The sequence below is a fragment of the Peromyscus leucopus genome, chromosome 4 (assembly GCF_004664715.2).
Source record: "Peromyscus leucopus breed LL Stock chromosome 4, UCI_PerLeu_2.1, whole genome shotgun sequence".
In the NCBI taxonomy this organism is placed as follows: Eukaryota; Metazoa; Chordata; class Mammalia; order Rodentia; family Cricetidae; genus Peromyscus; species Peromyscus leucopus.
The window spans coordinates 4,565,442-4,586,255 of NC_051066.1; the positions used below are offsets into that span (position 1 = coordinate 4,565,442).

At 43.1% G+C, this 20,814-nt stretch overlaps 1 protein-coding gene across 7 annotated transcripts in view; it reads left to right on the forward strand.

Moving 5' to 3' along the window:
- Gapvd1 (GTPase activating protein and VPS9 domains 1) overlaps positions 1-20,814 on the forward strand; it is a 72,229-nt gene that overhangs the window by 40,506 nt on the left and 10,909 nt on the right. For 4 of the 7 annotated variants that reach the window (XM_028886066.1, XM_028886068.2, XM_028886063.2 and 1 more), the window contains 12 exons: positions 376-549; positions 3,425-3,565; positions 5,823-5,957; positions 6,518-6,637; positions 7,891-7,968; positions 8,077-8,441; positions 11,247-11,334; positions 12,120-12,200; positions 16,722-16,844; positions 18,893-19,022; positions 19,624-19,733; positions 20,240-20,399. In XM_028886066.1, the coding sequence (XP_028741899.1) occupies positions 376-549; positions 3,425-3,565; positions 5,823-5,957; positions 6,518-6,637; positions 7,891-7,968; positions 8,077-8,441; positions 11,247-11,334; positions 12,120-12,200; positions 16,722-16,844; positions 18,893-19,022; positions 19,624-19,733; positions 20,240-20,399 (1,705 nt within the window). The remainder of the gene's footprint in view (positions 1-375; positions 550-3,424; positions 3,566-5,822; positions 5,958-6,517; positions 6,638-7,890; positions 7,969-8,076; positions 8,442-11,246; positions 11,335-12,119; positions 12,201-16,721; positions 16,845-18,892; positions 19,023-19,623; positions 19,734-20,239; positions 20,400-20,814) is intronic. The other 3 variants (XM_028886067.2, XM_028886069.2, XM_028886070.2) reach the window with 1 other exon arrangement.

Here is a 20,814-nt window from a genome sequence, read left to right on the forward strand (position 1 = left end):
TGGTCTAGGAAAGAAGGAAAACTCTAGAATGCACACTTGAGCTAGTGCCGAGGGAGGCAGTTTGCATATGGGTTTATCACCTAATTATTAACCCAACAATTGGATCCAATAAGCCACCCTGAAATCTTTACCTCTGCTTTCCTTCTGGGTTAGTTCTTCTCATTTAGACTTCTCCTCTATCTCCTGTTGGCAGTGGTTAGGTGGGGATCTCTGCTAATCTTAGCTGGGGTGAAGTGATCAGTGGGGAGCAGGCTGGAATGTGTGCTTATTAGTGATAAAATGAATAACTTGAAATTTAAAGACAATTCTGTCAGGTCAACCGAAAAAGTGTAGCTGTGTCACCATTTTCAAAGTGCTTAAATTTGTTTCTGACAGCTACAACCCAAGATAATCTTGATGATAAGCTGAGGAAGTTTGAGATTCGTGACATGATGGGACTAACAGATGATAGGGACATATCAGAGACAGTGAGTGAGACCTGGAGCACCGATGTCCTGGGAAGTGACTTTGACCCAAACGTTGATGAAGATCGTTTGCAAGAGATTGCAGGTAACTGGTGTTCAAGGCCTCTCGGAATGAAGAGCTGTGTAGGTGTCCTATCCATTTCTTCTTCATGGGAGGGTTAGGGGTTAGGGTTCTGAGCACTGCCTGGGTGACTAGTCTCCATATGGAGCAAGGCATTCAGTACCTAATCTGAATAGACATGTGTTACCTACCGTCTGTGTTCATCTCCACCATGCTGGTAAAATGGCGGAACTGGGAAAGGCCCTTGCTGCTAAGTCTCATGAGCTGACTCAGACCTCTAGGATCTGTAGATGGAAGGAGAGAACTGTCTCCCACAAGTTGTCCTCTGACCTGTGTGTGTACCATGTCTTTTAACACAGTTTTAATACACAGATTTTTTGAAAAAATAAAAGTTCAAGTTTATCCCAGTTCTTGGGAGGCAGAGGCAGGTGAATCTCTGTGAGTTTGAAAGAATTCCGGGACAGCCAAAACTACACAGAGAAGCCGTCTGGAAGAACAAGGAAAGCCATACAGATGATTGCTTTGAGTTGGGTTCATGTCAAGTCTTATCTTTGGGCACAGTATATATTCTCAGTTTGTGGTTAGCTTACTGTCTTTTTGAGACTAAATCCTTACCTTAAAATGAAGGTTTTTACAGACTGTAGCTGTAAAATATGGACTAATAGGGGCTGGAGGGATGGCTCAGAGGTCAAGAGCACTGGCTGCTCTTCCAGAGGACCTGGGTTCAATTCCTAGCACCCACATGGCAGCTATAACTATCTACTTCCAGGGGACCTGGCACCCTCACACAAACATACATGTAGGCAAAACACCAATGCACATAAAATAAAAATCAATAAATTATTTTAAAAATATGGAATAATAGAATACTGAAATTCTCTAAAAGGAGGGCTGGAGGTGTAGTCAGAGGAACACTAGCCTACCAGGGGGATGGTTTAGGAACCATCCCCAGGCACCACAAAACCATAGAAAACAGCATTGAAATGAACCCATTTCGAGAAGGACTAATTCTATTCCAAAGGGTAACCAACCAGTTTTTCCTTTTTTGAAATGTCAGTTTATTGTGTTATGACATTCAAGACCTACCCTTTTTAGAATACTGTTTTGTGACTTTTGAAAGATTCATACAGCCTTTTAATCACTATCTTCATTTTCTCTGTAAATCATGGAAAGTATCACCCAGACAGCAGAGGATGCTGGGAACTCACTGTACGTGGCCCTGTGCTCCAGCAGTCAGACACACATGGCCAGTTTGGTCTTCCCATTTCCCCTTGTTCCCTCCCCCATCGTGCTTAGACACATTCCAGACATTCTTTTTCCTTTTATTTGTATTTCATGTGTGTGAGTGTCTGCATGTATACATAGGTACTGCATGTGTACCTGATATCCGCAGAGGCCAAAAGTGGGCATTGGATCCCCTGGAGTTGGGGTTACAGCTGTTTGTGAACCACTATGTGGGTGCTCTGGAACTGAATCTGGGTCCTCTACTAGTACAACAAATGTTCTTAACTACTGAGTCATCTCTCTGTCCGGGCCTTGTTTGCAGTTTTTTTAATGTTCTATCTGTAAAAGGTAGCTTTTACTTGTAACTATTCTCAAAACTTTCATGATCCAAAGGAGAATGCTTTTATATATATATATGTATAAATGATTTTATTTCTATCTTATGTGCATTGGTGTTTGGCCTACATGTCTGTCAGGGTGTCAGGTCCTCTGGAACTAACAGATGTGAGCTGCCATGTGGGTGCTGGGAATTGAACCTGGGTCCTCTGAATGAGTAACCAGTGCTCTTAACCTCTGAGCCATCCCTCCAGCCCCAGAATTATTCTTTTACTAGGTTCAATCAGATGTAGTATAGAATTCCCATCCTTAGGATGTCTGTGCACCACTTCTGTGTGGTAACTGTGGAGGTCAGAAGAGGGTGTCAGGTCCTCTGGCACTGGAGTTACAGCTATTTGTGAGCTGCCTTGTGGGTGCTGGGAACTGAACCAAACTCTCCTGAAAAGGCAGCCAGTATTTTAACTGCTGAGCCATCTCTCCTCATCTTGAGTATATTAAGCTCAGGCATACAATAATATTTCGTTCCTTCCACTTGTGTTTTTTAGTGGTGTGTAGAGATTTCTCAATTGGTTTTGCATTACTTTGTTCCAGATGCCAATGTAGTATTGTTCTCGGCCACCAGCAGTATTTGCAGTTGGCGGAGTGCTATGAAGGAGCTGTGTAGTCTCTTGCAAATGTATTTTATTGCTCTGATTTTATTGCTAATATGCCAGAAGAAAACACATTTGGCTAATGTAATTTTCTGTGGTTAAATTCTCTGGAGTTTTGTAATCGCTGTGGGAATATAAATTTTATAAAGGTAAAAAAGATATCAAGGACATAGATAAGATTTGCTGAAAAACCATAATGAAAACAAGTTGCCATGACTCTAACGATGTGCTTTCTCTGTGGAGGGTCAAAGGTAAGCAGGAGGAACTTAATGAAAAGGAGGTTGTGAGACTGGAGGACGGCTCAGCAGCTAAGAGCACTGCATTTATTGCTCTTGCTGAGGAGAGGACCTGGGGTCAGTTCCCAGCACCCACACGGTGACTCACAGCTGTCTGTAACTCTAGTTCCAGGTATTGGACGTCTCTTGTGGTCTGCTCCAGCTCCTACCTGCATGTGGTGCACATAACTCAGGCACACATATGCATATAAAGTAAATATAACTTGTTTTTATAAGTGAATGAAAAGAAAGGAGATTGGGCCAGTGTATTCAGTTGGGAACTTTGTGTTTTTAGTATCATGTTTAAATGGAATAATTCCTTCCTTGGCCACTCTCTTATTGCTAAAGATTTTGTTTACCAGTGATTCTCCACTGCTCTCAGATGCTTTAATGTTCGCCCCCCTGCTTGTCCAGGTGCAGCAGCAGAGAACGTGTTAGGCAGTTTGCTGTGCCTCCCTGGTTCAGGGTCAGTTCTCCTTGACCCTTGCACTGGCTCTACCATATCAGAGACCACAAGTGAAGCTTGGAGCGTAGAGGTATTGCCAAGTGACTCAGGTTAGTATGCGGTCATTGTTTGCTTTTTCCTTTGCATGTTTTAGTGTGTAAGGTATCTTAATTTCTGTATTAGATATATTTTGTCAAATGATATACTTTTATTTGTTTTGTTTTTTGAGACATCTGGCCCAGACTGACTTTGAATTCAAAATCCTCTGCATCTGTCTATAAGTATTAGAATTTCAGGCATTTACCACAGTACCCGATGACTCAAGTTTATGTATCAGAAAATCATATTGTTAAATTTCAAGTAGAACATTTTCTTTTCATCACAGGAAAGTTTATTGTTAGTTAGCACTGATGACCATAGTAAGTGCTACCGGGCGATGTGGCACACGCCTTTAATCCCAGCATTCAGAGGCAGAGGCAGGCGGATCTCTGAGTTCAAGGCCAGCCTGGTCTACAGAGTGAGTGCCTGGACAGCCAGGGCTACACAGAGAGACCCTGTCTTTGCAAAACAAAGCAACAAAAACAACAACAATAACATAATAATAATAAATAATAATACATAACAAGTGCTTTCTGAGTTTGTTAAATTCTATTTGAAGCAATTGTTTGAAACTCATCAGAGTGTTGTCTGTATGATGTATTCAATATCTTTCACCAGTTCATCCCAGGATGAGAGTAACAGCCCAGCTCAGACTACACATTTGAGTTCCTAGTCAGCATCCTTACATTTATCCCTGGGTGGCCAGTGAGACAGCTTAATGAATAAGGGTGCTTGCAGCCACACCTGATGACCTGAGTTTAATATCCAGAAGGAGAGAACTGGTTCCTAAAAGAGAACGCATGCATGCATGTGTGCACATACAGTAAATAAGAGTAAATTTAACCTTGGAAATAACTTGTCCCTTTTAAGAGATGTCTGAAAGTTTGTTCATTATTCTTTTTGAGATAAAAATAATTTTTAAAGTTACATGTTCACATAGGTGTTTGTATGTAGGTGTGTGCACATGTAATTGCAGGTACCCACAGGTTATTGGGTCTCCTGAAGCTGGAGTCTGGAGTTATAGGCAAATCTGAATGGTCTGATGTGGGTGCCATCCTCTGAAGAGCAGCAGATACCACTGAGCCATCTCTCCAGCCCTAATTTATTCATTTATTCTATATGCCTGAGTGCTCGTGTGCGTCAGTCCCCTGGACCGGAGTTACAGCCATTTGTGAGCTGCCATGTGGGTGCTGGGAACTGAGCCCAGGTCCTCTGCAAGAGCAGCAAGGGCTCTTAACTATTGAGCCATCTCTTCAGTCTCTTAAAGGAGACTTAATTTGGTGGCACCTGCCTGTAATTGTTCTGTGTAGTGAGACTCCTCAAAAAGTCAGGTGATAAATGATTAAGTGAAGAAATTATTTTTCCTTTTCTTTCTTTTTGGGGATGGTTTGGGACAGGATCTTTCCATATAGCTCATGCTTTTCCCAGAACTCGCTCTATAGATCAGGCTGGCCTCAAACTCCCAGAGATCCACCTGCCTCTGCCTCTGCCTCCTGAATGCTAAGATCAGTGGTGTCTGCCATCATGCCCATCTTAAAGTGCTTTTTTTTTTTTTTTAAAGATTTACTTATTTACTATGTATGCAGTGTTCTGCCTGCATGTACGCCTGCACACCAGGAGAGGGCACCAGATCTCATTATAGATGGTTGTGAGCCACCATGTGGTTTCTGGGAAGAGCCAGTGCTCTTAAGTTCTAAGCCATTCCTCTAGCCCAAATGTGGTTTTGAGCTTCACAATGAACTCTTTTTTTTTTTTGGGGGGGGGATATACTTACTTTGTATTTTATGTACATGAATGCTGTGTCTTCATGTACACCAGAAGAGGGCATCAGATCCCATTATAGATGATTGTGAGTCATCATGTGCTGGGAATTGAACTCAGGATCTTTGGAAGAGCAGCTAGTGCTCTTAACTGCTGAGCCATCTCTAGCCCTTAAAGTGCTTTTGAAAACATTAAAATGTAGACAGATTGATACAATGCTAAGCTATTCTGTGCTTTCTTATACAGTTTGCATGTTAACCAAGAATGTGTTTTTTCTTTCTTTTTTTAGAGACATCTAGAATAGTTGTCATCTGTCAAAAGCAAAGTGACTTATATCAAGGGAAAATCATAACCTTGCTTTCTTTAAATCCTGATCTAACTAGCTTTGCTTAGTAGCTGAGACTTAGAAATCTCTTTACACCCTAAGAGCTTGTATGTTTGAGTCACAAATGCTGAAATTTTCATGCTCACTGAATCACTAGGTGACTCTTCCTGTCTTCTGTTTAGAGGCTCCAGACTTAAAACAGGAGGAGCGCCTCCAGGAGCTGGAGAGCTGTTCTGGACTGGGCAGCACATCTGATGATACGGATGTCAGGGAGGTCAGTTCCCGCCCCAGCACACCAGGCCTCAGTGTTGTGTCCGGTATGTCTGTCTTGTTTTAAGGACTAGGAATTTGAAGGCACCCCTACTCCATATTTATAAAGTGTTACCAATGAGATGATGGGCTTTGTTGTTGTTTTATGGGATGGTACTAGCTGTTGAACCTAGAACTGGGGCATGTTAGTCAAGTTCTCTATCACTGAGCTGCATCTCCATCCCCAAGAGAGATGTTTTATTTAAAAGCTCAGTAGTCTCCAGGGAACAAAATTAATTCTATACCTCCATAATCTTTGAGAATTTGTTGTGTGGCTTTTACAGCCTGTAGAAACAGTGGATGAACTGTTCCTCTACAATTCTTGATGATGTTGGTAGTTTCTGCTACAATATTTAGGTATAATTCTGAATATGTTATATAAAGTAAGATAAGTATATTTGAACAGCAGTATGATAAATTCACAGTACTCAGCAATTCACGTGTGTAGAACTGGAATATATAAAGTTTGAGAAAGAATTTCTCCAAACTTCATATAATTTTGTGTAACTACTCTGTTCTTCTTGCAGTTTATTTATTTACTTATTTATTTTTGCTGTATTTTTCAAAGGTATAAGTGCTACATCAGAGGATATTCCCAATAAGATAGAAGACCTGAGATCTGAGTGCAGCTCTGATTTTGGGGGTAAAGATTCTGTAACTAGTCCAGACATGGATGACATAGCCCACGGTAAGTAGTGGGAGAGGGAATGGCTTTTTAAAATGATCATATCATAGCCTTGCCTGGTGACACTTGCCTTCTAATCCCAGCACTCGGGAGGTGGAGGAAGGTGGATCTCTGTGAGTTTGAGACTTACCTGGTCTACATAATGAGTTCCAGGTCAGCCAGGGCTACACATATTGGGAAGTGTCTCACAAAACCGGAAGTGGGGAGATGGCTCAGCAGTGAAGAGCTAGACCCTCAGCTCCCACATAGCAGCTAACAAGTATCTCTAGCTCCAGTTCCAGAAGGATCCAGTGTTCTCTTCTGGCTTGTGTTGGCACTGCATGCATACACAGACATACACACAGGCAAAACACTCATACACACAAAATAAAAGTAAATAATGTAAAAAAAAAAAAAAACACAACAAAGCACTAACAACAAAGATCATATCCTGCTGGTATTTCATCAGTTAGTACAGCGCTCAAGCATAGCTTGTCACTGTGTGCTTGAGGCATTAAATGCTCATATTCTAAATTTGAAATAAGGAAATCTATGAATGGAGAAAGTTTTAGTCTCTGTATATTTATCTATTTTAATATTTCTAGTTGTGTTAAGACATGCTTAAGGGTGTCTTTTTGGGAGTGAGGTCTCTAAAATAGTACATTTAAAGTTACAGTTTTTAAAATCAAGTCATTTTCTGACAACAATGTTACACTTTACAAATTCACAGTTCTCTAATTACCTCTTCTTTAGATAGTATTGCTTGTTTTTGTAGGGGGGGAGGTGAGTCTCTGAGAGCTTGAGCCATTATGAAAAATACGGTTGCAGTCTTGTGGTTGTATTCTTCGAACTAGCATAACAGTATTTGTCTATCATGTTAATAAGCATATGGATGCTGTGCCCTCTACATGTAGTGAAAATCTTTACATGTAGATTAAAATGTGGGGTAATTTTTTTGCTTTTTATTTTTCTTTGTTTTTTCTAAACAGTTTCTCTGTAGCCCTGGCTGTCCTGGAACTCATTCTGTAGACCAGGCGAGTCTTGAACTCACAGAGTTCAAGCCTCCTGCCTCTGCCTCCCAGGTGCTGGGACTGAAGGCATGGGCTACCATGGGTGGGGTAATCAGAATTTGATACTCATTTGTTTCTTTTATTTCTGGTATACTTCTCAAGTTCTAACTAATCAAGAGGAAAAACTGGAAGAGTACCAGTGCCTTCTTCAATGTGGGATGCGCTGTCTGCATTTAGCTTGATCTCATGGTTTGCCTTCTCTTGTAGGTCCCCACCAGCTGACCTCTCCTCCCTCTCAGTCAGAGTCTCTGCTTGCCATGTTTGATCCACTGGCTTCCCATGATGGTAAGCTTGTGGACTCGTGTCATCAGCAGGCAGGATGTGCAAACCTGTGGCTAGTGCCTTTGTCGAGTAGTTGTGTCTGGTCTACAAAGCCTCTTTGCTGTGTTACAGGGGCCTCTGCTGTGGTAAGGCCGAAGGTTCACTATGCCCGGCCCTCGCATCCGCCCCCGGATCCTCCAATCTTGGAAGGAGCAGTGGGAGGAAATGAGGCCAGGCTGCCCAACTTTGGTTCTCACGTCTTAACTGCAGCTGAAATGGAGGCGTTCAGGCAGAGGCACTCGTACCCAGAGAGACTGGTTCGCAGCCGCAGCTCTGACATAGTGTCTTCTGTCCGACGGCCCATGAGCGACCCCAGCTGGAACCGCCGTCCAGGAAATGACGAACTCCCTCCAGCTGCTGCCACCGGTGCTACTTCTTTGGTGGCTGCGCCTCACTCATCATCTTCTTCCCCGAGTAAGGACTCTTCAAGAGGAGAGGTATGGGACACTAGCCATGTAGAGTTTTCATATTATGGCCAGGTCAGTGTTCTATCTGATGTGGTTCCCATGATGTCTGAAATGAAACGTGGACTGTGAACTCAAGATTGAGGATGACTGTGGTCATGATTAAAAGTGATCTGTCATGCTGGACTGTGGTGGTGCACACCTTTAATCCTAGCACCTAGGAGGCAGAGGCAGGCGGATCTCTGTGAGTTCAAGGCCAGCCTGGTCTAAAGAGCGAGTTCCAGGACAGCCAGGGCTACACAGAGAAACCCTGTCTCAAAAACAGGAAAAAAAAAACTGTCAGTCAAGTCATCCATCGGTAGATACAGTACAACTTGGTTCTGGAATAGTCTTGCCTTTTGCAACAACTTTTCTCTAAGCAGTTCTGTGTCTAAGGACACGTAGGACTGACTCACAGTACTCTTTTGAGATGGTTAAATCAGGTGTATCATCTTTTATTTGAAAGTCATAAAGTTGGGAAGACAAAATACTTCTTCCTCATTTAAGAGTAATTTTCCCACCTGGTTCTTTTCTTCCTCTTTGTTGTGTTAGTAGTGAGTTTTCAACAAGTAACACATTGTCCTGCATGTAATTTCCATCAACACTCTGAAATGCTCACCCCAACCACCCCTCCCCAGTTGCCAGCATTACATTCTTTTCATTTGTTTTGTTGGTTTGTTGTTGTTCTTGTTTTTTGAGACAGGATCTCATTATGTAGCCCAAGGTTACCTGGAACTTATTGTATAGACCAGGTGGTCTTGAACTTGTGATAATTCTTATGCCTCAGCCTTCTGAGTGCAAGTGAGCCACTGAGCCTGACTCACCTTAGTTTCTAGCAGCAGGACTCAGCAGTGTATGTGTTGCTTGTCACCATGCCTTTTTACACTTTCAGTCGGCTGACGGTTCAGTTTTGTCTTGGCCAATTTTCTTCCCTTTAATTATTTTGAGATATTTATTTTATGTGTATAAGTGTTTGTCCAAATGTTTGTACCATGTACATCCAGCACCTGCAGAGGCCAGAAAAGGGCATCAGGTCCCTTAGGCCTAGAGTTACAAATGGTTGTGAGCCAACATAGGAGTTTTGGGAATGGAACCTGGTCCTCTAGAAGAGCAACCGGTATTCCTAACTGCTCAGCTCCTATGGTATATTCTCTGTCTGTTCCTGAAGTTAGCTTTTTCTCCAAGGGTCCTTAGGTGCTTTTGGTCAAACTAGTTTTTAGAAGGTGAGGTGAGTCAGAACTTAGTTCTATGGCACACATGGTGCTGCTCACAGACCTTGCAAGGGATAGGACTAGGGAGTATGTGTGTGTCTGTAGGTGTATACAGTTACCTCTATTTCTACTTTAGCTGTCCTTCTCAGAGTAGAGAAAACAGTGACTGGACACCGAGGATTCGGTTTCAGTCTAGAAAAAAAAAACAGTTTACTCTGCTTCCCTCCCACTCCCACACTTTAACCCTCCATGGTGAGAAACCTGCTTTTGTTATTCCTCAGGTGTATAAATATGTAGATAAACATTCAAGCCTCCCTTCTAACTTTCCTGCCACCTAAACCCTGATCTCTCTGATTGGAGAAATTACCTGTTATTAAGTGTTTTTAGTAGTAATTTTATCTTCTCCATTCACATGAAGCCTTTGAAGAAATATTTCCTTCTAAGTAGAAATAAAGACAGTGAATTGCAGAGAAGAAAGTACAGAAGAAGAGTGGACTGGTGGGTGGAGAACAGGCACCTGCCCCAACAGCCAGTTCAGTACATGAAAAGATGGAAACTAAGAGACTTCTGTGGTTACATAGGCTAGAAATAGAGTTACTGCCCTGCCCTGCAGTGTGAACAGAGTTGAGTTGATGGTAACTGTATCAGAGGCTGGGCAGGTTAAGGTTTGATGGGCAGCTGAGCCACATGTAAACTGTGAACCTCGAGGAGCATCGTCTCATTTAGCTTCATGTTTCTCGTCTGTAAAAAGGACTTAGGACAGCCTGTATAATCCCAGCACTCAGGAGGCAGAGACAGGTGGATCTCTGTGAGTTCAAGGCCAGCCTGGTCTACAAAGCCAGTTCTAGGACAGCCAGGGATTACACTGTGAGACCCAGCAAAAGGGGGAAAAAAGCACTTAAGAGCTGAGCATGGTAGCTCATGCCTACATTCCAGTAATTGGGAGGCTGAGATAGGAGTATTGCTGAGGAAGAGGTCAGCCTGGGCTACAGATTGAGACCCTGTCTCAAAACAATAACTAACAACCCCCCCCCCCATAACAGGAGCCATTTTCTCAGGCAGCTGAGAGGACGGAGGGATCTGTTCTCAGGCTGGGTTCTGACATACCAGATTGCTATTGCTGCACCACATCCTCTTTGCCCTCGTTAGAATTCACTGCTTCATTGGCTTTGCTTTTGAGCTGAGGATTGAACCCAGAGCTGGTACCTGATAAGCACTTGTTTCTCTCAGTGATCTCTACCTAGAAGGAAGCTCTTAGACTTCCTTTGTAGGTGTTCCTGGGTTAGACCTTTGGTTTCCTAGCAGTTTAGAGACAGCGCCTACCCTCCTGCACATCAGCCTGACCTGAAGGGTATTCTTCCGCATTCCAGAGGGTGCCTGGCAGGCATTAGTAGTTTTCTGTGCTGGGAATGCAGCTTAGTGGAGGGGTGCCCCGAGTTTCATCCCTAGTGCTAGTCTCCTCCCCCCCAATAGCTCCAAGAGAACAGCTTTGTTTTCAGGCAAATAGGATTGGCATACAGACTTCCTGAAATCCTTTTCATGGCAACTTATCCTGAACTCACAGTAAAGCATCAGACTCTCTCTGCAGGCTGAAGAGCGCAAGGACAGTGACGATGAGAGGTCGGACAGGAGCAGGCCTTGGTGGAGAAAACGCTTCGTGTCAGCTATGCCTAAAGGTAATTTCATAACACTCTAGAGCTCAAGTCTGCCATGTCTCTGTGGTGTTGCTGGGCCTGTTTCTAGTTGTGTGGAAGTGTAGAGATGCTTTCACTGAGAAGAATGCTCTGGCAGGGCTTTAAGATGTCCTGTTCTTTGTGGAAGTGGCAGTGGTGTCCTACATGGAAATCATGCCCGTCATTGTCAGAAAACATGGAGGACTATTGGCATGCTATTGTTACTGTTAACTTAGTGTTGAATAGCCACTTTGATGTTCCTGGAACAGATCTAAGCTTTTCATGTCTAGGTGCCCTACAGATGTAGCTAGTGTCTATTTTGGAAGGTAGTTGTATACATTTATTTTTAGTGAATAGCCTGGCATTGATTCAGTTGGCAAAAATGTCTCTTCCTAGAAGAAGAGATCACTCAAAAGTTGGAGACCTTTGCCCACGCTCTGCACTCAGGAGCTGAGACCTGCTTCTGCCTGTGCTCCAGCCCACGTAATGGGAAGGAGTGAGTGAGGCAGAGACTCTGAGGTGTTCTCTTGGTGAGGTTAAGAGGCCATGGTTTTGATTTCTCAGTGGATCCTCGTGAATCATTCTATGGCAAATGACTCCACAGTAGATTCTGAAAGCTTCCTTAAGAACCTTTGATGCTATTCGAAGACTGATTATCAGTTGACGCTTGGGATTTCTTAGCTTTTAGAATTTCTACCTCCTTGCACTTAGAAATGTTGGCACACCAGTTAACTTCCGAGGAGTGCAGTATGTTATATGTCACACTACTGACTTTATTTAATTTCCAGCTCCTATACCATTTAGAAAGAAAGAAAAACAAGAAAAAGACAAAGATGATCTGGGGCCTGACAGATTCTCAACACTCACAGGTTTGTAGACCCATGGGCTTCCTGGCTCCTTCATTCCCAGAGCACATATTTCATAACACTTTTTCTTGGATGCCATAAGCGTTGCCTTTTTAGAAGAGTGTGTCTGTGTGTGTACGGTGGGGAGTATGTTCTTCATGGCTCTGTGGTTCCCCCTAGGGGCCACAGTGGGTCTTGGTGTGCTCTTCCTACAGACCACCACTACCATCACCATCCTCATTACCATAACCTGTTTCTGACAAGGCCTGCCTGACAGCTCACCACCCAGGGGACGATGCCACGGGACTGTTGGAGCGAGCGTGGGGCGCTGCTCTAGTGCTCTGCATGCCATCTCTCTGGATCATTGGTTGGATAGTTTTGTCTAACGCTGATTGTAGGATACTAAGTTTATTTCCATCTATAGTTTGCTCTAGTTTATTCAGGCTCACAATGAAGTGTTGTTTTATCTCATCATTTTATTTTTTTCATGATTAAAGTATTTGTTCAAACAGTATCACAAATGCCAACCATTGTAGTAAAAATTAAAGGCGTCACTAATTTTTTTTACAGCTTGAACCGTTATAAATGCTCTCTCACCCATGGCAGAGCTTTAGGGTCTTCCTTATCCGACACCCAAATCCCACAGCTTCTTTGGTACCTTCAGGCAGAGCAGCGCTAGCATAGATGACCAGTTTTGAATTTGATATCTGTACATTGAGCCTTAGATTTTCTAGAGCATCTAGAGGGAAGTTCGCTTCTCACTTCTTTTTTTCTTATCTTAATTTTAAGATGTGCTGTCTTCCCACCCTACTAAGTTATAATGAAGCTTTTAAATTTAAAATGGAATAGGTCAGCTGGGCAGTGGTGGCGCACACCTTTAATCCCAGCACTTGGGAGGCAGAGGCAGGTGGATCTCTGTGAATTTGAGGCCAGCCTGGGACCTCAAGTGTGAATTCCGGGACAGCCAGAAACCCTGTTTTGAAAAACCAAAGGGAAAAAAAGTGGAATAGGTCTTAAGAACATGGGGCATCCATTTTGATGCATGTTCTAATGTCTAGTTGTGCATGTCAAGTGTACCCATATTTCAGTTTATACAGCCCTGCTTTATTAATTTATCTATTTATCTATCCATTTATCTATCCATTTATTTATTTATTTATTTATTTATTTATTTATTTATTTATTTATTTATTTATTTATTTATTTTTGAGACAGGGTTTCTCTGTGTACTTTTGGTGCCTGTCTTGGATCTCGCTCTGTAGACCAGTTTGGCCTCGAACTCACAGAGATCCGCCTGGTTCTGCCTCCCAAGTGCTGGGATTAAAGGCGTGTGCTACCACCGTCCAGCAGCCCTGCTTTATTTGATACAGTAACTTTCCTATAATAAAGGGTATGAGCAGCAGGAGACAGGTAGATAGGCCACCATTCCCTGCTGAGAGCAGCCCAGCCTGTCCTATTCAGTCAGCAAATACTTACTGATTATCTGTGTCTTGCCAGAAACTGTACTAGGTACTATGGGTATTAAATTAAATCACATATGGTCTGCTGTTTGCTGGAACATGCCAGTGTGGTTGGGAAGAGTTGAAAACACTGTCTTGAAAAGATGTCTTTTGGGCAGTATATTTGTGTATTTTCCTGTTTCCCAGTTCCTGCTGTTAGAAGTACATCAATTTCACTGAGAATTCTGGCACACCCCTTTAATCCCAGCACTGAAGGGACAGAGGCCGGAGCTCAAGGCCAGCTTGGTCTACATAGTGAGTTAGTTCCAGGCCAGCCAGAGCTACAGAGTGAGACTCTGTCTTGAAAAAAGGAGGACAGAGAGAGGGGTACTGCAGTGTACACAAGCTGAATTACATTGCTTAGTTAAGGACTTTGCAGAAACTCTAAGTTGTTAGGTCTTTGGGCAATAATTTTTTTCTTGATGAGATTAGAAACTAAGTAAAGTTTTTGTTTTTGTTTCTTCTCATAAATAGTTCATTTTCTTTGGGTCTGATTAAAGAAGCTTAGCTTTCTTGTTAGAGAAATTCAACCCAATCCTAACTAATGCTCACTTGGAGGTTACAGTGAAATCAGTTTGAAGTGTTATAAAGAGATGTTCCTCATGAGCCTGGCCATGGTCCTGCCACTCTAACAACCGACTCTACGATCTTTCGAAGTCTTCCCCAGTGTTTGTGCATGGTGGCTTTCTGTGACTGAATCAGACCTGTTGACTGCATTTATCTTCACCATGGTTCAGACACTTCCCAGTTTCTGCTGGGTACAGTTGGCTTTTAAATCATTTTTACTGGCTGTAAAATGATTTGATTCTACCACACTGTAGTGAAACTATTTTCCTGTTGAAGTATTTAACTGTTTCCTACCTTTTTTCTCTGAAAATACCTTTGTTCCTATAGTGTTGTCGTTATGTTGTGTAGCAATGCTGGGACTGAACCCAGGCTTACACTTGCCATCAGGCAGTTGACTGCTAACCACCCCAGACCTGCATAGCAGCTTATTAAAGTAGAGGTAATAAGCAACATTAGAGTTTAACTGACTGAGTTTAGCCAGTTTATATCTGTCCCTTTTCACAGTCCTAGTGAGCTCTCCAAAGATAACCAGTGGAACTCAGGAGATGCTCAGCAGTTTGGAGCACTGGCTGCCCTTGTAGAGAACCTGGGTTCAGTTCCCAGCACCCACATGCTGGCTTCCAGCCAGCCGTAACTCCAGTTCCAAGGGCTCTGAAACCCTCTTCTGGTCTCTTCGGGCACCAGGTGTGCATAGTGCATGTGCACACATGAGGCAAGGACACTCAGAATATTGAATAAAGAGTAAGAGTTTTTTAAAGCTATAACCAAAAATAATACTACTTAAAAAGATTGTGCAGTGGTTCCACCTATATTTTGAGAAAGTTCACAAGAGAGTATGGATTGCTTGTCATGACACTGTTATAGTAGACAATATTAAGTGACTTTGGAAGTCAGCTGTACTCATACCTATAACCCAGCACTCACAAGGCTGGGGCAGGAGAATTGCTGCAAGTTCAAGGCCAGCATAGGCTACAGAGTGAGACCTGTCCCCCGAAAAGAAAAACTACAAAATACAACTTTGTGACTCATCTGTATAACTTGAGGTGATTTATAGAAACGTGAATAGCAGATCCTTGTTTTGTGCAGATGAAAGGCCATGAATCTCCAGCCTCCTGTTTGCTCTGCTGTGATGTGCGATGCCAATGCCTCTCTGTTTGAGAGCAAGTGTCCGTCCGCACAGGTGCTTAGCACAGTTCACTGGCATGTGGTAACCATTGCAATAAATGGTAGCTGCTGTTGCCATATGTAACTACATACATAGGTATTGGTTTTAATGTGATTTTTGAATTTTTACAAATGGAATTCTACCAGGATGTAGACAGCTTGGTCACCTATTGGCCTAGCTTAGTCTCAGAAGTTTGTGTTTCACTATAGAACTTTATTTTGTATTGAAGATCCATAGTAGTTGATTATGACTACTGTTTGAGATTGTAGGCTAACTTGTGTGTGTGTGTGTAGTGCTAGGTATAAAACTCAGGGCCTTGTGAATGTTGAGCAAGTCTCAATCACTGAGCTATGTCTCTAGCTTGGTTTTTTGAGCCAGAGTCTCACTGTAGTCTAGGCTGGCCTTGAATTCACAATTCTCTTACTTCCACTTCCCAAGGGCGGGAGTTATAAGCATGTACTGTGACAGCAAGTGAGCTCAGCGCTTTTGAGATCTAATTTGGTTGTCAGGGTAACAGTCCCATCATTGAGGCAAGCTGCCTTCTGTGCAACCCATGGACCATCCTAGCCCTAGAATACCTGGGTTCTCTAGCATTGCCGATGCTGTATGGACAGAGGTGCTCTGTCCTAACTGCTGCACCGTCATGGACAGATGGAGTGTGATAGAATAGATGTTAGCTTTCAAAGGTGATGTAAGAGGGACTCACAGAGAAAGAATGGAGAAAGCCATCTATCAAATTAAAAAAGGATTTAGGTCTAAATTTGAATAATTATTTTTCTCCTTCAGCATGGGGACATCTGATTAAGTATTATATAAAAATTCATTTTTGGTGTGGTGGTACATGCCTCAAGTCTCTGCACTCAGCAGGCTTAGATAGGATAACCACAAACTCAAAGCTAGGCCTTGGCCTACATAATGAGTTAAAGGTCAGCCTGGGTTATACAGCAAGACTCTTCTTCTGTTTGTCCTCCATCCTAAAAAGGAACCATTGGTAGAAGTTATGTTAACATGAAATAATGGTTACTGTGACCTGAGCAAGCGTTTTAGAATCCTTTCTGCCCTGAACTTTGGCACAGTCATGCAGAATCCCAGGAGTGCTGAGCAGGAGTGACTCTTCTGGTTTCCTGCGTTGGGAAGGCTTCGCCCCAGCAGTGGGGTTGAGTAGGCAGCTGCATGGCGCCTCGTAACACTGAGCTATGTGCCCTTTTTGAGTCAGACCTCCTAATCTGCCTTTGGGCTATGCTGCTGGTGTCGTACTAACAGCGGGATTGGTATAAACCAGGGAAATAATTCTCTCTTTCTTTTCCCCTGCAGACGAGCCCAGCCCTAGGCTCAGTGCACAGGCTCAGGTTGCTGAAGATATCCTGGACAAATACCGGAATGCCATTAAACGGACCAGCCCCAGTGAAGGAGCCATGGCAAATGATGAGAGTGCAGGTGATAGACCTGACAGTAATGTTTATTTCTGTGGTGATAGCAACCGTCCTGACTACAGCTGCTTTTCAGTAGGCCCTCTCGAGGCCCACGTCAGATTAGCATGGCCCATTGTACTTGCCCACTCACCCTGGCCACTCCAGATGGTTTAGGTAATCTGATGAGTCTGGGATGATAGCCCAGAGGAACTTGGTGCATGTTTTAGTGAGAGGGAATTCTTTTTTGCTGTCTAGAGAAGTATGATTTGATGTAGTTGTGGACTTTAGTAGTTGTGGTAGTCGGCATGGGCTAAGGCACTCCTGTTGCTTGCTACTAGTATTCTGCAGGGTTCTCTCTCCTCATAGAGGAGTACTGACTAGTTCTTATAAAAATATGGAATCCTCAAGATAAATGAAGGGAAAGCAAAAGCACATAAACCCATACGCAGTTTGCTAAATCTGTCTATGCCTGCATATGCTGAGAGCATTTTCTGGAAGAATCTTCAGCAAGCAGAAGCATGATGCTCTGAGGAGGATACCTAAGGCTGAAGAGAGGGCAAGGGGAATTCTAGCTTTGTTTTTCTTTGTCAGGGTAGTAGGGTGGTAAGACAGGGTCTCATTCTGTAAATCAGGCTGTCCTTGAACTCAGAATCCTCCTTTTTCCCAAGTGCTAAAATTACAGGCGTGTGCCATCATATCTAATCTTTTGGGTTTTTTGGGTTTTTTTTTTTTTTTTTTTTTTTTTTTTTTTTTTTTTTTTTTTTTTTTTTTTTTTTTTTTTTGGGAAAGCTTTTAAATAACAGTAAGTGAAGGGTAATAAACCTACATTTAGACTTGCCAGTTACTAACACTTTGTCATAGTTTCTTAGACAGTATCTTTATTATGTTTAGGAGCATTTTATTCCTTCTGACTTACAAGTCTTTTTGTTTTTGTTTTTGTTTTCTTTTTTTGAGACAGTGTCTCTTGTAGCACAGGCTTGCATCAAACTAACTGTAACAGTGGATAACCTTGAACTCTCTCTCTTCTTCTTTTTTAAAATTAATTTTATTTTATGTGTATGGGTGTTTTTGCCTACATGTATGTGTGTGCAACATATGGGTAGCATATGTGTGCAGTACCTGTGCAGACCAGAAAAGGGTGTTGGATCCTCTGGAACTGGAGTTACAGACAGCTGTTAGGCACTGTATGAGTGCTGTGAGCCAAATCTGGGTCCTCTGGAAGAGCAGCCAGTGCTCTTAACCTCTGGGCCTTCTCTCCAGCCCCAACCTAAACTCTTGATCTTCTTGCCTCTGTTTCAAGTGCTAGGATTACAGGCATGCATTACCACACTCATGTTATGTGGAGCTAGAGACGGAATCCGTGGCTTCCTGCATGCTAACGAAGCACTCTGCTATACTGACTGAGCCCCTTGACTATATATGTGTGTGTGTGTGTGTGTGTGTGTGTGTGTATGTATGTATGTATGTATGTACCATGCATGTATGTATATATCTACACACATATACATGCTACACACACACACACACACACACACACACACACACACACAAAATCTTGTATTAACTGACTAAAAAACATAACAGTTGTGAGAAAAACAGGTCTGGCCTTGCTGTGTTTGTGAGCTAGTCCCTGACTAAGTCTTAGGTGTGGTGGGAGGGCTCTGTTGAGGAAAATCAGGAGACCTGAGTGAGGAGGGTCTGTTCCAGCATTTGGCCAACCAAGGGGTCTTCTGCCTGGGCTGGAGTCTGTGTCTCTAAAGTGAGAGTGTTGTCTAAAATGCTTTTGAGCCCCTAGTTGTGTGGTTCAGTGATTCCGATTTGGAATGTGAGCTTTATGAAGTTACTTGAAGCATTGGCTGTTTTGGACTGGGATAGGAAGTGCAGCCATTCTCTGCTGTCTTGATACATTGCCATTGTTGTTGACAGCCTGGTTATGTGTCTGAAATTTGTGTTCTTTCTCTAAGAACTCTGATTCTGAGATAAGCTGACTTAAGTTGTTCTGAATGCCTGCTAGTACCAGAGATTTCCACATTAACTTGGGGTGTCCTTTTCTTGGGGATGGGTTTTGTCTAGAGGTCATGGGTGACGGTGAAAGTGCTCATGACTCCCCTCGTGATGAAGCCCTGCAGAACATCTCAGCTGACGATCTCCCAGACTCTGCCAGCCAAGCAGCCCACCCTCAGGATTCTGCTTTCTCTTACAGGTATTGCTTTCAGGAGTTGGAAGTTTGGGGTTTGGACTTTTAAAAAATATTTTTTAAATTAAAATATAATTATATTGTTTTTCCCGTTCCCTGTCCTCCTTCCAGCTCTTCCCATTTGGGCTTTGGACTTTTCATCACCATTTCAATCCTTTCGAGTCAGCTAATTGTTAAGTGTAAAGAACGGCTAGACAGTTAGGTGCTTGCTGCCCAAGTCTGAGGGCCCTCCTGAAAGGCCAAGCATGGCGGCATGCACGCTTTTAATCCCAGCACTCAGGAGGCAGAGCCAGGCGGATCTCTGTGAGTTCGAGGCCAACCTGGTCTACAGAGCAAGATCCAGGAAAGGCGCAAAGCTACACAGAGAAACCCTGTCTTGTAAAACCAAAAAAAAAAGAAGAGCACTCTTCTGATCCTCTCATTCAGGACCTAAAGGCCTGTGCTTCTCAGTGAGGTGTCAGTCAGTTAAAACTGATCCTTTCTTAAAGACTCGTTTGAGTTCTGAGCTAACATGTTAATTATATGTAAATATTTGTAAGATGTGGCCATTTCTGGCTGAGGATGTGCTCATTTCTGTGTGAGTAAATTAGTGTGCCTGCACTTACAGAGATGTGAAGAAGAAGCTGAGGCTTGCACTTTGCTCTGCGGACTCGGTGGCCTTCCCGGTGCTGACCCATTCAACAAGGAACGGATTGCCGGACCACACAGACCCGGAAGGCAAGGCACCCAGGCTCCTCACTCTCTCCATAGGCCCAGCTTGAACAAGAGCAGCTGCCATCCCTCACCTGTCAGCTGGCAGAAGTTCCGTGTGATCCAGTGTTGTTACATTTATTCTAATGTAATGTTACATTCATGCTAAGTCACTTAAGGGTACTTTGATCTCTTTTTTTAGAAATTTATACATGTGTCTGTGTGTCTGCCATGTGTGTTTCTGTGCCCACAGAGGCCAGAAGCCGGTGGCAGAGCCCCTGGAGCTGGAGTTCAGACAGGGTGGGTGCTGGGATCTGAGCTCTGGTCCCCTGGAAGACAACACAACACAGGCTCCTAACCCCTGAGCCATCTCCCCAGCTCCTGGTACTTTGATTTCTGATTATTTGTTTTCTTAACAAGAGTGGCAGTATTGTTTGGCTCTAATGGTTTGCAGTGCAGCAGGATTGATATCCTCCCAGATGCTGAGAGGGTGTGGATACCCTAACAGAACTATTGTTTTTGTTTGTTTTTAGACAATGAAATTGTATGCTTCTTAAAAGTTCAAATAGCTGAAGCAATTAATTTACAAGATAAGAACTTAATGGCTCAACTTCAAGAAACAATGCGTTGTGTGTGCCGCTTTGACAACAGGACTTGTAGGAAGCTGCTGGCATCCATTGCTGAAGACTACAGGTACTGTTCCCAACCTGGCCCGTTTATAGATCTGTCTGCAAGCTGGGAGTGTTTGGTGGTGGTGGTTCTTTGTTTTGAGGGAGGCTTTTCCTTGTTTGTTTTAGTTAATCTTTATTGAAGAAATGAAGCTATGTGACTATGTTTACTTGAATAGAGCTTTTTTTTTTTTTTTTTGGTTTTTCGAGACAGGGTTTCTCTGTGTAGCTTTGCGCCTTTCCTGGGACTCACTTGGTAGCCCAGGCTGGCCTCGAACTCACAGAGATCCGCCTGGCTCTGCCTCCCGAGTGCTGGGATTAAAGGCGTGCGCCACCACCGCCCGGCTCTTGAATAGAGCTTTTTAAGCAATACAATTTAGAAATGTTGTTATCAACGGTTCTTGCTAATAAAAAGAAGTATAATTTACTTCAGCTTTACA